At 40.0% G+C, this 16618-nt stretch overlaps 1 protein-coding gene across 1 annotated transcript in view; it reads right to left on the bottom strand.

The window, feature by feature from the left end:
• The window catches only part of LOC142218676 (UPF0462 protein C4orf33 homolog), a 112678-nt gene that overhangs the window by 49888 nt on the left and 46172 nt on the right, over positions 1–16618 (bottom strand). Inside the window, exon 5 of the mRNA XM_075287551.1 lies at positions 16399–16450. Coding sequence (XP_075143652.1) covers positions 16399–16450 — 52 coding nt within the window. The remainder of the gene's footprint in view (positions 1–16398; positions 16451–16618) is intronic.

The following is a 16618-nucleotide window of genomic DNA, read 5'->3' as shown; positions in this document are numbered from 1 at the left end:
GTAGCAAGAAATGAGGGTATTTGTATTCCCAATATACTCTTTGAATTCCCAGTCAGATAATGGCACTGTATACCAGTAGTAAAAATTGTGGGTGCACGTAACCCCAATATATTCTTTGAATTCCCAGTCAGACACTGGCACTATATGGCAGTAGCAAGAAATGAGGGTATTTGTATTCCCAATATACTCTTTGAATTCCCAGTCAGACAATGGCACTGTATACCAGTAGTAAAAATTGTGGGTGCACGTAACCCCAATATATTCTTTGAATTCCCAGTCAGAAACTGGCACTATATGGCAGTAGCAAGAAATGAGGGTATTTGTATTCCCAATATACTCTTTGAATTCCCAGTCAGACAATGGCACTGTATACCAGTAGTAAAAATTGTGGGTGCACGTAACCCCAATATATTCTTTGAATTCCCAGTCAGAAACTGGCACTATATGGCAGTAGCAAGAAATGAGGGTATTTGTATTCCCAATATACTCTTTGAATTCCCAGTCAGACAATGGCACTGTATACCAGTAGTAAAAATTGTGGGTGCACGTAACCCCAATATATTCTTTGAATTACCAGTCAGAAACTGGCACTATATGGCAGTAGCAAGAAATGAGGGTATTTGTATTCCCAATATACTCTTTGAATTCCCAGTCAGACAATGGCACTGTATACCAGTAGTAAAAATTGTGGGTGCACGTAACCCCAATATATTCTTTGAATTCCCAGTCAGAAACTGGCACTATATGGCAGTAGCAAGAAATGAGGGTATTTGTATTCCCAATATACTCTTTGAATTCCCAGTCAGACAATGGCACTGTATACCAGTAGTAAAAATTGTGGGTGCACGTAACCCCAATATATTCTTTGAATTACCAGTCAGAAACTGGCACTATATGGCAGTAGCAAGAAATGAGGGTATTTATAACCCCAATATATTCTTTGAATTCCCAGTCAGACAATGGCACTGTATACCAGTAGTAAAAATTGTGGGTGCACGTAACCCCAATATATTCTTTGAATTCCCAGTCAGACACTGGCACTATATGGCAGTAGCAAGAAATGAGGGTATTTGTATTCCCAATATACTCTTTGAATTCCCAGTCAGACAATGGCACTGTATACCAGTAGTAAAAATTGTGGGTGCACGTAACCCCAATATATTCTTTGAATTCCCAGTCAGAAACTGGCACTATATGGCAGTAGCAAGAAATGAGGGTATTTGTATTCCCAATATACTCTTTGAATTCCCAGTCAGACAATGGCACTGTATACCAGTAGTAAAAATTGTGGGTGCATGTAACCCCAATATATTCTTTGAATTCCCAGTCAGAAACTGGCACTATATGGCAGTAGCAAGAAATGAGGGTATTTGTATTCCCAATATACTCTTTGAATTCCCAGTCAGACAATGGCACTGTATACCAGTAGTAAAAATTGTGGGTGCACGTAACCCCAATATATTCTTTGAATTACCAGTCAGAAACTGGCACTATATGGCAGTAGCAAGAAATGAGGGTATTTGTATTCCCAATATACTCTTTGAATTCCCAGTCAGACAATGGCACTGTATACCAGTAGTAAAAATTGTGGGTGCACGTAACCCCAATATATTCTTTGAATTCCCAGTCAGAAACTGGCACTATATGGCAGTAGCAAGAAATGAGGGTATTTATATTCCCAATATACTCTTTGAATTCCCAGTCAGACAATGGCACTGTATACCAGTAGTAAAAATTGTGGGTGCACGTAACCCCAATATATTCTTTGAATTACCAGTCAGAAACTGGCACTATATGGCAGTAGCAAGAAATGAGGGTATTTATAACCCCAATATATTCTTTGAATTCCCAGTCAGACAATGGCACTGTATACCAGTAGTAAAAATTGTGGGTGCACGTAACCCCAATATATTCTTTGAATTCCCAGTCAGACACTGGCACTATATGGCAGTAGCAAGAAATGAGGGTATTTGTATTCCCAATATACTCTTTGAATTCCCAGTCAGACAATGGCACTGTATACCAGTAGTAAAAATTGTGGGTGCACGTAACCCCAATATATTCTTTGAATTCCCAGTCAGAAACTGGCACTATATGGCAGTAGCAAGAAATGAGGGTATTTGTATTCCCAATATACTCTTTGAATTCCCAGTCAGACAATGGCACTGTATACCAGTAGTAAAAATTGTGGGTGCACGTAACCCCAATATATTCTTTGAATTCCCAGTCAGAAACTGGCACTATATGGCAGTAGCAAGAAATGAGGGTATTTGTATTCCCAATATACTCTTTGAATTCCCAGTCAGACAATGGCACTGTATACCAGTAGTAAAAATTGTGGGTGCACGTAACCCCAATATATTCTTTGAATTACCAGTCATAAACTGGCACTATATGGCAGTAGCAAGAAATGAGGGTATTTGTATTCCCAATATACTCTTTGAATTCCCAGTCAGACAATGGCACTGTATACCAGTAGTAAAAATTGTGGGTGCACGTAACCCCAATATATTCTTTGAATTCCCAGTCAGAAACTGGCACTATATGGCAGTAGCAAGAAATGAGGGTATTTGTATTCCCAATATACTCTTTGAATTCCCAGTCAGACAATGGCACTGTATACCAGTAGTAAAAATTGTGGGTGCACGTAACCCCAATATATTCTTTGAATTACCAGTCAGAAACTGGCACTATATGGCAGTAGCAAGAAATGAGGGTATTTATAACCCCAATATATTCTTTGAATTCCCAGTCAGACAATGGCACTGTATACCAGTAGTAAAATTTGTGGGTGCACGTAACCCCAATATATTCTTTGAATTCCCAGTCAGACACTGGCACTATATGGCAGTAGCAAGAAATGAGGGTATTTGTATTCCCAATATATTCTTTGAATTCCCAGTCAGACAATGGCACTGTATACCAGTAGTAAAAATTGTGGGTGCACGTAACCCCAATATATTCTTTGAATTCCCAGTCAGACACTGGCACTATATGGCAGTAGCAAGAAATGAGGGTATTTGTATTCCCAATATATTCTTTGAATTCCCAGTCAGACAATGGCACTGTATACCAGTAGTAAAAATTGTGGGTGCACGTAACCCCAATATATTCTTTGAATTCCCAGTCAGAAACTGGCACTATATGGCAGTAGCAAGAAATGAGGGTATTTGTATTCCCAATATACTCTTTGAATTCCCAGTCAGACAATGGCACTGTATACCAGTAGTAAAAATTGTGGGTGCACGTAACCCCAATATATTCTTTGAATTACCAGTCAGAAACTGGCACTATATGGCAGTAGCAAGAAATGAGGGTATTTATAACCCCAATATATTCTTTGAATTCCCAGTCAGACAATGGCACTGTATACCAGTAGTAAAAATTGTGGGTGCACGTAACCCCAATATATTCTTTGAATTCCCAGTCAGACACTGGCACTATATGGCAGTAGCAAGAAATGAGGGTATTTGTATTCCCAATATACTCTTTGAATTCCCAGTCAGACAATGGCACTGTATACCAGTAGTAAAAATTGTGGGTGCACGTAACCCCAATATATTCTTTGAATTCCCAGTCAGAAACTGGCACTATATGGCAGTAGCAAGAAATGAGGGTATTTGTATTCCCAATATACTCTTTGAATTCCCAGTCAGACAATGGCACTGTATACCAGTAGTAAAAATTGTGGGTGCACGTAACCCCAATATATTCTTTGAATTCCCAGTCAGAAACTGGCACTATATGGCAGTAGCAAGAAATGAGGGTATTTGTATTCCCAATATACTCTTTGAATTCCCAGTCAGACAATGGCACTGTATACCAGTAGTAAAAATTGTGGGTGCACGTAACCCCAATATATTCTTTGAATTACCAGTCAGAAACTGGCACTATATGGCAGTAGCAAGAAATGAGGGTATTTGTATTCCCAATATACTCTTTGAATTCCCAGTCAGACAATGGCACTGTATACCAGTAGTAAAAATTGTGGGTGCACGTAACCCCAATATATTCTTTGAATTCCCAGTCAGAAACTGGCACTATATGGCAGTAGCAAGAAATGAGGGTATTTGTATTCCCAATATACTCTTTGAATTCCCAGTCAGACAATGGCACTGTATACCAGTAGTAAAAATTGTGGGTGCACGTAACCCCAATATATTCTTTGAATTACCAGTCAGAAACTGGCACTATATGGCAGTAGCAAGAAATGAGGGTATTTATAACCCCAATATATTCTTTGAATTCCCAGTCAGACAATGGCACTGTATACCAGTAGTAAAATTTGTGGGTGCACGTAACCCCAATATATTCTTTGAATTCCCAGTCAGACACTGGCACTATATGGCAGTAGCAAGAAATGAGGGTATTTGTATTCCCAATATATTCTTTGAATTCCCAGTCAGACAATGGCACTGTATACCAGTAGTAAAAATTGTGGGTGCACGTAACCCCAATATATTCTTTGAATTCCCAGTCAGACACTGGCACTATATGGCAGTAGCAAGAAATGAGGGTATTTGTATTCCCAATATATTCTTTGAATTCCCAGTCAGACAATGGCACTGTATACCAGTAGTAAAAATTGTGGGTGTATATAGCCCCAATTCTATTGCTAGGGGACTTGCAGGGTATTTCTGGGGTGAAGGTGGGGGGGCACACCGTTGGAACGGGTATCGGGGTATATATCGGGTATACGGGAATACACTGACAGTGTATTCCATTCAGGATCCTGGGAAAGCTGGGTTGCGGCGATTGAGCCCGTCAGTGCCACGTTACACTGACAAGCTTCTCCCTGGAATTTAGCTCTTATAAGAGCTGTTGGTTGTCTTCTCCTTCCTATCCTAGCCTGTCCCTGCCTACCCAGAATCTAAGCCCTAGCTAACTGGACGGAAACCTCCGTCCTCGGTGAATTGCAAGCTCAGAATGACGCGAAGCTGGGCGTCGCTGTTCTTTTAAATTAGAGGTCACATGTTTTCGGCAGCCAATGGGTTTTGCCTACTTTTTTCAACGTCACCGGTGTCGTAGTTCCTGTCCCACCTACCCTGCGCTGTTATTGGAGCAAAAAAGGCGCCAGGGAAGGTGGGAGGGGAATCGAGTAATGGCGCACTTTACCACGCGGTGTTCGATTCGATTCGAACATGCCGAACAGCCTAATATCCGATCGAACATGAGTTCGATAGAACACTGTTCGCTCATCTCTAATAAACACCTGTCACATCTAAAAGTGACAACCAATAATATGTACAATGATATGTACAATGCATACGAAGAAAGCCAATATATCCAAGTAAAAACAACATTAGTAACAAACTACAGACTTTTCTTTTACTGTTTTATTTTTTTGTAGGTTATCTAAGTCCGTATCTGCACTTATGACCATTGGCTGTAACATACAGTGACATCCCTCTGTAACTACTGAGACAAGGGATAACGCCAAGCTCAACTAGCTAAAAATAGAAAACAACGGCAGTTTTGCTGAAATTTTCTACAAAATTATTAAGTGCATCTGTCCCACAGAGAATTACCAATATTTTCACCAAAAGTGAAACCCTCTAAAGCTACTGTATATACTCGAGTATAAGCCGAATTTTTCAGCACAGTTTTTGTGCTGAAAAAGCCCCTCTCGGCTTATACTCAAGTCAGCAAAAAAATTTTTTATTTTTTTTATTTTTTAGGGGGGGAGGTCTATGACCAGTAGCAATATCAATGTACCATAAAATATCAATGTCCCATAAAATAGTGGAAAATAAAAAAAGAAGCTTTAAAAAAAATAACAAATTAAAAGTTCTAAATCACTCCTTTCCCTAGAATAGACACAAAAGTAGAAAATTACTGTGAAACACAAACACGTTAGGTATCCCTGTGTCTGAAAGTGCCCGGTCTACTGAATATAAGGTATCTGCAGTGCTCCTCTTCCGTCGGAAAGGGGTTAATAGGAGCACTGCAGATACCCTATATTCAGCCAGGCTGAATTCCAAGTGGGGGGGGGGGGGAGCAGTCCTCAAGCTCAGGGAAGGGGCAGACAGACAACCAAAACTCCCCCTCCCCTTCCCCAGTACCCAGCAACTACTGCACCCAAAAACTCTGACTATTTTAATTTTTGAAATTTTCCAGTAGCTCCTGCATCCCCCCCCCCCCTCGGCTTATACTCGAGTCAATAAGTTTTTCCAGTTTTTTGTGGTAAAATTAGGGGCCTCGGCTTATATTCAGGTCGACTTATACTCAAGTATATACGGGTATGTCAGTGGAAATGTAAAAAGGAAATGTGGAATGCAGCAACATAAAAATACTGTTTTTTCCCATGAAGCATGGTTATATTACACACATCAAGCTACAAAATAAAGATACTTATGTCCTTGCACCAATAATGAATAGAAGTTGATTAACAGGTTTAAAGTACTTGTGACTGAAAACTACAAAAAACAGGCCTTTGGATAGTTAAAGCTAAGGCAAATAAAAGAATAAAAGCTATACCTCTTGGAATGTGGCAATGACAAAAAAAAAAAAAGGTCCAAAGGCTCAAAATATTTTACTGATTTAAAGGGAAGGTTGCCGAGGGGTTGCAATTCCTACTCTAACCACTAGGCCTAAAATTGTTTGTGACGTCTTGTCTATTATATATGGACCATCAGCCATAGGCACAATGGTCTGCAGACCCTATTGATCATCATGAGAAAGTTGTCTCGTCATGGTCTGTGACCTTTGTCATTGCACAGCTAGTCTGTGAAATCCTCTATTGTGAATGGTGGAATCCATGCTTTATCTACATATATATGGTAGCTATCATTATCAATGTACTGATAAGTGAGGTGACTGCTCCAAAGAAATCTCCAGCCGAAAACCTCGTGACTGGGACCAGAACTGCAGAACTTTTAGGAATTTTTTAAAATATAGATAGTAACATGAAACTTTTTAAAAAAAAAACAAAAAAAAAACCTCCCCAATATGTTTAACATAAAACTTGATGGAAAAAAGGTAATTTTCCATTCCATTTAAGGGATGATAGAGAGTCTGTCATGTCTAAAATTGCAAATCTTGCAGGTTGGTTTATATATTTATCTAGGCTGGGGCCCCGCGTGGCATAAACGTTGCGGTTTGGCTGCGGCATTTTACACTACCTGCAAAGTGGATGGGATTCTATTGAATTCCATCCACACAGTGCAGAAAAATATCTGCAGCAAAAATGCTTTGATTTCCAAAACCATTGCGTTTTTGGAAATTGCAGCATGTCAATTATACCTTCAAACACACTGGCGGTTTCCCTATAGGTATAATTAAAGCAGAAAGTCTGTGAAAAGCGCTGTGGAAAAATGGTGATGTTTCTACTGCGCTTTTTCTCACTACATGAGGCTTTAGCTTAAAGGATGACTAGCTCTACATTGCTGTATCCGTTTGTGGCTGCAAAGGTAAGTTTTCACTCCTATCAAAGAGGAGCTATCACCCTCTTCATTGTTAATTTACACACCAATATGTTAATTCATCTCTCTAATGTCAAGTGAGCAGTTCTATGCTGGAGCAAACAGCCCAAGTCTGTCAACCTAAGGGTAAGTTCACACGGGTTTCTTTGGTCCGGACCAAAAAACAGGTAGCCGCGACTGACTGCCAGTGCACTGCATCGGCATCCAGTCGCACACTCCGCTCCGGATTAGACCCAATGCATGGGCCTAGTTGGGAGGAGGGAGTGTCTTCAGGCCGAATTGCAAGGCGAATAGGCCTGAAGAATGAGCATGTCGCTTCTTTTTTCCGGGGGCCGAAAGAAGAGGCTCCCGGAAAAAAGAACTGACTGGCTCCCATTGATTTCAATTGGAGCCGTCTTTTTGGACAGGATTTTGACGCGGATACGGCCTCAAAATCCTGACCAAAAAAACCCTTGTGAACTTACCCTAACAATAGAGATTGCTTAGGAACAATCGCAGCTAGAAAAACATTTCCAGTTATATAGAGACAATTATTTGAGAGTAGGAGTTAGTGGTAAAAGTTCCTTTTTTAACCCACACAAGGCACTATTATTGGTTGACCTGATATACACTCTTCTAAGAATAAGATTATATGTGCACCTAATGGACTGCTTACTCTGTACAACACTTCTGTCTGTGCTTATGTGTCGGCTGAATGTGATGTTATTCTGGCTATGCAGGCATCAATTGCTGCTGTTTAACATTACCAAATTGAAAAGCCAGACGTTCCGTCAGCAGGACAAAGCACTAGCTTCACATCTGACTACACAGATGCTCGGAAATGTCCACATAAAGAAAAGCAGGTTCTTCTGACAATACATTTACAAATGTACCTAAAATTCATCTGTCCAGCAGGGGCATTTACATGGATAAAACTATCCCTTACCCTCTTTCCTTAGTACTGCCCCCTCTGAGCTGTCAGTACAACCAGCAGTGTTATGCAGAACATTTCTGGCTGTATATACAGACCGGCAGCTTGGCTTTCTGGAAGGCAACGAGACCATGAGACATAGGTCCAGATTTACTATTGTGGTTACAACTAGGACCTGGCGTATACATGGTGCATATTTGACGTAATGTGGCGCATCTATTTCAGGGTAAATATTGTTGACATGCTAGTGGGTGTGGATTCTTAGGAAAAGTGGGCATGGCTAAAATGTGCCACAATGAATTAAAAAATGTGCCAAAATTCTGGATGAAAGTAAACCAACTAAAGGGTGGTATAAATGTAGACCAGACAGTGTAAAGATAAACCAGATTTATCATCCAGCATCAGTCGCTGTGATGACCCTGGTGCATTTTCAGACTATGTGTGCACTATATAACTATCAGTAAATCTAGGCCATATTCCCAACACAGTAAGTGAACAGTTGCTGACCATCAGCAGTATCCAGGTGTGGGATCTGGCTGGTTCAGTTCTCCTGAATTGACAGAACTGTGGCATGTTAAACTGGATCCCCACTTTAAGAAAAGCATTGGTCTCATCCATTTATGGTGTTCCAGGTGTTGTGCCTAGCAATAGCATTTCCTGATTTCAAGTGTATATGAGTCCTTACCATGTTATCCCTGTCATTCTGTGGCTTGCTACAGGAATGAATGATGCGTTGAGCCAAAAGCACAAACTAAGCAGTATCTGTAAACTGCTCCATTTATCATGGAAATGAATACATGAGTAATATATTTTATTTTTATGTGGAATGGTACTGTATGGGAGGGACTAAGGGACATCATACTGTGTGGGAAGCCTAATGGGGCATCATACTACATGTGAGAGATCAAGGAAGCATCAAGTTTTATGGTGAAGCACTAAGGTGGTATCATACTGTAAAGGTGGTTCTACAAGGGATTATAATACATGTAGACAACTGTGGGGGCACTAAGGGGGCATTAGAAGGTGTTTGGGCACTAAGGGAACAAAATACTGTGGGGAAGCTGTAATTGGGCATCATAACGAGTGGGGAGAGTAAGGGGGTATGACATTGTGTGTGATCACGAAAAGGGCTTACTGTGGGGGGGCACTAAGGACACTAATGGAACATCATACTGTGTGTGAGAGACCAAGGAGACATTGTATAATGAAGCACACACTAATAGAGAATCATCCTACTGTATGTCTGCAATGATGGATCCTGTGTTAAGCCACTTCCACACCAAACCATGCGTATTGCTGTTTGATAAATTGGGAAGGTCTGGAAATTGACCAGCAAAGCAGTCCTACACTAGTGCCCTCCTCAAAAAGTACCACTCAACTGGCAAGGAATAATATGAGGGGTCTGCTACGGTAAAATGAAAGCTGAGCTATCATTGGCAAAAAAAAAAAAACTGTTTACGAGATCTTGTGATGAATAGGGAGTAGAGATGAGCGAGTACTGTTCGGATCAGCTGATCCGAACAGCACGCACACATTGAAATGAATGGATGTAGCCGGCACGCGGGGGGTTAAGCAGCCGGCGTCAAAGCAGAAGTACCAGGTGCTTCCATTCATTTCAATGCGTGCGTGCTGTTTGGATCGGCTGATCCGAAGAGTACTCGCTCATCTCTAATAGGGAGGCATCCTATAAACCCGGATGTATTCATATATACTGTATACCGATCACAAAACAGAATTCATAATTGTAAATGTTTGAAAAGAAGCAGCATCTTATAGCACTGTATGAAGATGAAGAAATAAGAGGGCTTCTTAGGGATAGCTATTTACACATTGACAAAACACTTATACTTACCGTATTTAAAAAAAAACTGCATTAGTAGATATTAGGTTGATGTGCGAAACAGTTATAGCGGCTAACACTGCATTAAAGCAATATAAGGTGCTAATTGTAATGAAAAAAGGCCAACATGGAGGTGATGTGTATGAGAGTAGAAAATAGCTCTACAACCTACATACATATCCCGGTGGGGAGATAATGGTGACACAAGAGTGCACAGATAAATGGATAGCAAGGTCTGAGGCAAACACACTGAACACATGGTGTTTGAGCACCAGAAAATGGGGCAATAAACCACTGGAGCCCAGTAAATGGGAGACATTGGGTAATAAATATGTGGATACTGGTGACTTCTAAGAGAATGCTTGGTGTTGCAAACCCTCTATTGAGGTGCCATAGACCATTTCTACAAGGCAAAGAGCAAATAGCTTAATGTCAAGTAAAGACTGCCACTGCAAGGCCTTATTCCACATATGCGGACCTCTTTTAGTCAGTGATGCTAATGTATCACGGATGTGATACATGGCCTCTTCATCTTCTTCTTCCAGCACACGGTGGGTCAAAATTCAATGCATGTGCAAGTCAGCTCTGCCTGAGGGCCGCGGGCAGAGCTGACTTCACATGTGGGCGGCCATTTTTTTGTGGCTGCTTACGCGAGCAGGCACAGTATGCTCTGTACTCCATAGAACTACAGGAGCGTACTGCGCCTGCTCGTGTAAGAGGCCACAAAAAATGGCCGCCCGCATGTGAAGTCAGCTCTTCCCGCGGCCAGATCCGACTTGCGCAAGTGTTGAATTTTGACCCACCACGCGCCAGAAGATGTAGAAGCCATTGCTGACGAAGATGGAGGCAGCGCTGGAAAGAGTTCTCTTGCAGCATTGGGGATGTCCCAAGTGCTGTTTGCTTTTCACAGATGGGAGAAGCAGATCAATCATGGACAGTACACTATCTGCAAATGAGAAGTGTTGGGATGCTGTGAAAAGCATAGTTCACTGGTGCGGACGTGTGAATAATGACTACAACTGCTTGACCTCAGAGACATTGCAGAAATCTATGAGATGGGAGGCAAGCCTTGTGATTAATGGACAAAGGAGGATAAGGCAATTTTGTTGCACCAATTTTGGTGACCTTAACCTGTCCATCTGAGGTTCTGGGTTGATATGCAGGGTGCTGGTTACAATATCCCATTGTTCTTTATCCCCTACTTGCTGAATACACAATTTTGGCCAATGCATGGGTATGTAATTCTTTGTTCTACATAAGAAGTGTCATAGATGTCCAACTTACTGGACCTTAACTGAGGCTCTAGGACAATTATTTCTATGACTCTAATGGTTAAAATCATTGCAACCCTTTCTCTGCCGAAGGTGACAAATAATATAACACCTACTGTATGGTAGCCGAGACATTTTTCACACTTCTGACTTGAATAATATATTATTCAATGAAAGATTCATCAAACACCCTTAAAACCAGATACTTTTGAAAGTAGAAACTCTCTGGAGAGTGGAGACGCTGATATTCCATTTTGTACTTGTATAAAAACATGCTTTAATATAAAAAAAATCAAAGTAAATCACATATGTTTAGATCTATTTAGAAACATTGATAAAACTCACAGAAATGTAAGTCATATACATTATCTATCGATTCTCTGTGCTCACTGACCGAGCAGGATAAGATGCGGTATTCAGATCTCCATATTACTCCTAAAATTTTATAGCTCTGGTTCTCCCTTTAAAATGAGTCGAATGTTAGGATATCCTTACTCTGAAAGTGGCAGATCTACAGTAGGTCAGGATTTTGGCTCCTCTGGCCTCTACTTTTTGCTAAATGCTCTTCTCACCAGTATTTTTTCTAAAATCTTAAAAGTCTGCATGTATGTTAGCATATATATAGTAGACCATAAACAAACACAAATCAGATATGTAGAAATATTGTACAGGAAATAATTATGGTATCTTCTCTTATGTCCCTCTAATTCATCTGGGACAAGGCCAAGGGGGTGACTTAGATAAGGTAGCTTGCCTGGTCTTCATTGCAGAGGAAGGTGTCTGCTGCATTACAGCAGTTTATAGATAGGGAATTGTCTGATATGAAATCTGTAAGAAGACATACCGTAGGAATCAAAATTAATGCCTTCTACAAGTCAGAAAAGGTTAGCATATCATTGTAAATTTTTGCTATTGTTTTGTTCTCTACAAGAATGTGCATATTATCTGATCTGTATAAGTACTGTGTTACTTCTCAGGCCCTTTCAGCAAGAGGAGGGGGGAGAAATACAGGAAATGAGAAGAAGAGACTGCAGGCAGCCTGCTGAAACACTGAGATTGGAAAACCCTGTTAACATTGATACTATAACTTCTTATTTACCACGTAAATTCTCAGACAGAGTCTGCAATGTTTATAAACATAAAATGAGTTTTCCAGGACTGTTAATTGATGACATATGCTTAGACTAGGTTGTCAATTGTAGATCTATTGGGGTCTGACACCCAAGTTACCTGCAAATAAGCTGTTTAATACTGCAGTCTCTTCAAACAGATGATCAGCCAGGGGTCCGAATAATTCAACTAAGGATAATTCATCAACTACTTATCCAGGAAGACCCTTTTAAAGAGGACCTTTCATCAGATCGGGCACATGCAGTTTTATATACGGCTTTCCCGATCTGTGCCCGGTGTAAAGCGCTATCGGTCCCGGTACCGTAGGGTTTTACAGTCAGAAGGGCGTTTCTGACACTTAGCCAGGGACACCCTTCTGCCCAGCAGCGCCTATCGCGCTGTGCTCTAAGACTGGGGAGGAACGCCCCCTCCCTCTCCTGCTAATACTCTTCTATGGACGAGCTGTGTGAACAGAGGGAGGGGGCGTTCCTCCCCGCTCACACTCTACAGCGCGATAGGCGATGGAGTCCCACCAATGCCATCTTCAATGCAACATCTTGTCAAAAGTAATGGATGGCTCTGGCAAGCATCAAGGAGAATGGGTGCCTCACCGAGCCCTTGTATTCTGGCAACAGGTGTGGATCCTAGATCATTAAGGCCCACTGAGTTTATCTTCTAACATGTCTTATTCCCCTTTAAATGCTGTGACAGTGCTGATCTGTAAAAACAAGTGTCTACCCAGCATTGTTCCTGCAATTCTGATCTCCCAGTTTGATATCTTTCAACAGAACTGACCAACTATCGCACAGTATGAGTCCTGTTTTATGTGATCAAAAGACTGTTTGATCAAGCTGGATTTGGTTGGATGAGCTCCAGAATCTTCTACATACTGAAACTATTTGTGAGTGTAACTTTTGGCTCTTTTATCTGAAACAACTGCAATTTTGGGCTTAGCAGTCATTTAAAAGGCTCTCGGTGAGCCATTTGTATACATTAACTGTTCAGACATCCTTATCTATTTTTCAAGTCCAAGAGGGATAGCAACTGTGTAATATTGACTATGGTGTAAAGTACATCCAATGCAAGCAGAAAAAGACTGCTATAATATAGGAGGAAAATAACTATTAGAACTTATATCACACGCATGAAAGATTTCTTGAATTTAGATAATTTATAATAATTGTGATTATAAATAGCAAATGTAGTAGCAAAAGCTGAAGTATGGAATGTCCTGCCTAAATTTACAGCATTCACTTGAATTTATAAAAAAATATCCATTGGTTGTCACTGTTCGATCCCTGCATTATATACACATACTAATGTACATATTTAACATATAGATAGATAGATAGATAGATAGATAGATAGATAGATAGATAGATAGATAGATAGATAGATAGATAGATAGATAGATAGATGTATCTTTCTTTCAGGCTTCACCACCATTAACCATCAAAACAAGAAGTGTTGATATAGCCCCCCCAGAGCCCTAATCTCAACATCACCAGTCTGTATGGGATTACATGAAGAGACAGAAGGATCTGAACAAGTTTACATCTACAGAAGATCTGTGGTTAGCTCTGCAAGATGTCTGCAACAACCTCTGTGCCGAGTGCCTTCAAAAACTGTATGCAAGTGTACCTAGATGAATAGATGCTATTTCGATATGGCAATGGGTGGTCACACCAAATACTGATGTGATTTAGATTACTCTTTTGTTCATTCATTAATGGGAATGTGTAGCCAGGAAATTACATACTTTAAATCACTTGTTTTTAAGAATTTTTGGTGGTTTGTGTTTGTTTTTCCAAATTAATATCTATATGTAAAAAATCCTAAAAGTCTTTCAATTCCTACTTTTGCCACTAAACAAAAAGCATTCTGTGACTTCCTGTTTTCTATAGATGGACTATGGTCCATAGACACAACGGGGCAGTTTTCTATTCATGCTCTGTGACCTGGGCAGAGGCATTGTACAGAGAGGGTGTAGTGGATAAGTTGTAAAATCCTCTATTGTGACTGGTGTATTTTGTGTTTTATCTTCATATACAGGATAGCCGTGGTCAGGTAAGAGGGTTGCTGAAAGTAAATATACAGAAAATAGGAAGTTTCTGTAATGTCTCTGCCTGTTCGGGTCTCTACGCCACCCTCCGCTCGCACACTGCGGTGCAGAAGGCGTATCCAGTTTGGTTCTTTGCTTAGTGTTTTTCGTTGCGTTGTGTGAACACTGCTCTAGCTCTGTAATTGAATTTCCACCACACCCATCTCCTACACCTTGCTTCCCTCTGCTCATCATATGGTTAATTCTAGCCTTGCCTGTGTGATTGACAGACTGTTTTCGAATCAAGCCCAGGGTGGGTCTTGGGCTTCCTATATACTGGAGATCAGCCCACACTGAGTTGCTGACTATTGAGATTCTGTCCGTAGACCTTGTTCCCTCCTAAGCTCCTCTGTCTGCTGCTATTGTATTACTGACCTCTGACCTCTGACTTACCCTTTAACCATTCTCTTGGATTTTGATTCTGTACTGTGTTGCTTGATTGTTACTGGACCCTTGGCTAGCTGACCTCCCTTTGTTGTTGTCTTCATTCTGTGTTGTCACTTATAAAGGAAGGGCTCATCAACCAGTTGCCGCCTATTCCTTAGGATAGGACCGGCAAGCAAGTAGGGACAGTAGGGGGAAGTTAGCTTAGGGCTCACTGTCTATTGTGCCCCTTCCCCCAGGGTTCACAAGCAGCTACTGGGGAATTGCTCCTATTGCAATTCCCTTACAGTTTCAGCATATTATTTTCCCTGGTGCTCAAAATCAGAGCTGCAGGATCTTTAGGATTTTTTTTAATTATACATAATAACATGAAAAAATTTTAAAAACTTCACCAAAAATTCTTTGAAATGATGTTTAACATACAACTTGTTGAAAAAAAAAAAAAAAAAAAAAAAAAAAAGGCCATTTTCTAGCAACACATTGCCTTTTTGGACATTTTTATTTTGTTAATTGACAAAAACAAATTATAGACACTTCCATTTTTTTATCGCATTTTTACCTTTTCCCCACCTATCTACAACGTTTGCACAGCACTGTACACATCTATGTATATATATATATATATATATATATATATATATATATATATATATATATTACTTATGCTATGTATAAATAATAAATAAATTATATACTGTATATATATATATATATATATATATATATACAGTATATAATTTATTTATTATTTATACATAGCATAAGTAATTTAGAAACAAAATTGCAATAAGAGATATATAAGAAATGTTTTATTTTTTATCTATTTTGTAAGATATCACCCATAAAAAAGTTCATTATGGTAATGACTTATCTACATAATATAACTAGTTTATCAGGTGTATCTTCCCTTTCTATTAGTGGGAAATAATATATTTAAAGCTCATCTCCCATATACCTAACAGTGACTGCTCTATGAATTGCATATGAGCTTTCTAGTTATAAATATGTGTGACCTGGATACATCTCATGTTTTTTTGCCAGTGGCAAGGAGGTGTTAAAAGTGAATGTGGCTGATCATTGTTTCACCCCATGAAGGAGCAGTGCACGGTGCCAACGTCCCTTTGAATTACTTCCCTCTAAGCAACTCTTATTCGGAGATGGCAGATTCCAGTTTTAGGGAACTGGTAATTCATAAGCGATTATGAATCAGACTCTCCTATGACATTCACAGTGTGATAATGCCAGGTTGAAATGTCAGTGCCAATGCACGCCTTTGTTTACTAAACATGATTCCTTCTGAGATGTTTTTTTCATCTGTAATCATTGCAAATAGTTGCATGGTTCTGCATTATCGTACTCACTTTAAAAGCATTTCCAACTCCAGAGAGTAGTAGAACCAGATGCTGCCCGTGCCTACAGAAACATAAAAGTGCAACAGTGAATAAAAGATTAAAAATAACCTGAAATGTTCTTTGTATTGAATGGAAATTGACTTGAATGCCACTGCCTTTAATGCATATCTTAAAATTACAAAAGAACACTCCAACCTAAAGTCATTCAGCGAGTACCCAGGAAGTGGCA

The sequence above is a fragment of the Leptodactylus fuscus genome, chromosome 1 (genome assembly GCF_031893055.1).
Source record: "Leptodactylus fuscus isolate aLepFus1 chromosome 1, aLepFus1.hap2, whole genome shotgun sequence".
Taxonomy (NCBI): domain Eukaryota; kingdom Metazoa; phylum Chordata; class Amphibia; order Anura; family Leptodactylidae; genus Leptodactylus; species Leptodactylus fuscus.
The sequence above is the reverse complement of the archived record's forward strand: the minus strand, read 5'-3'. Positions and strand labels throughout refer to the sequence as shown.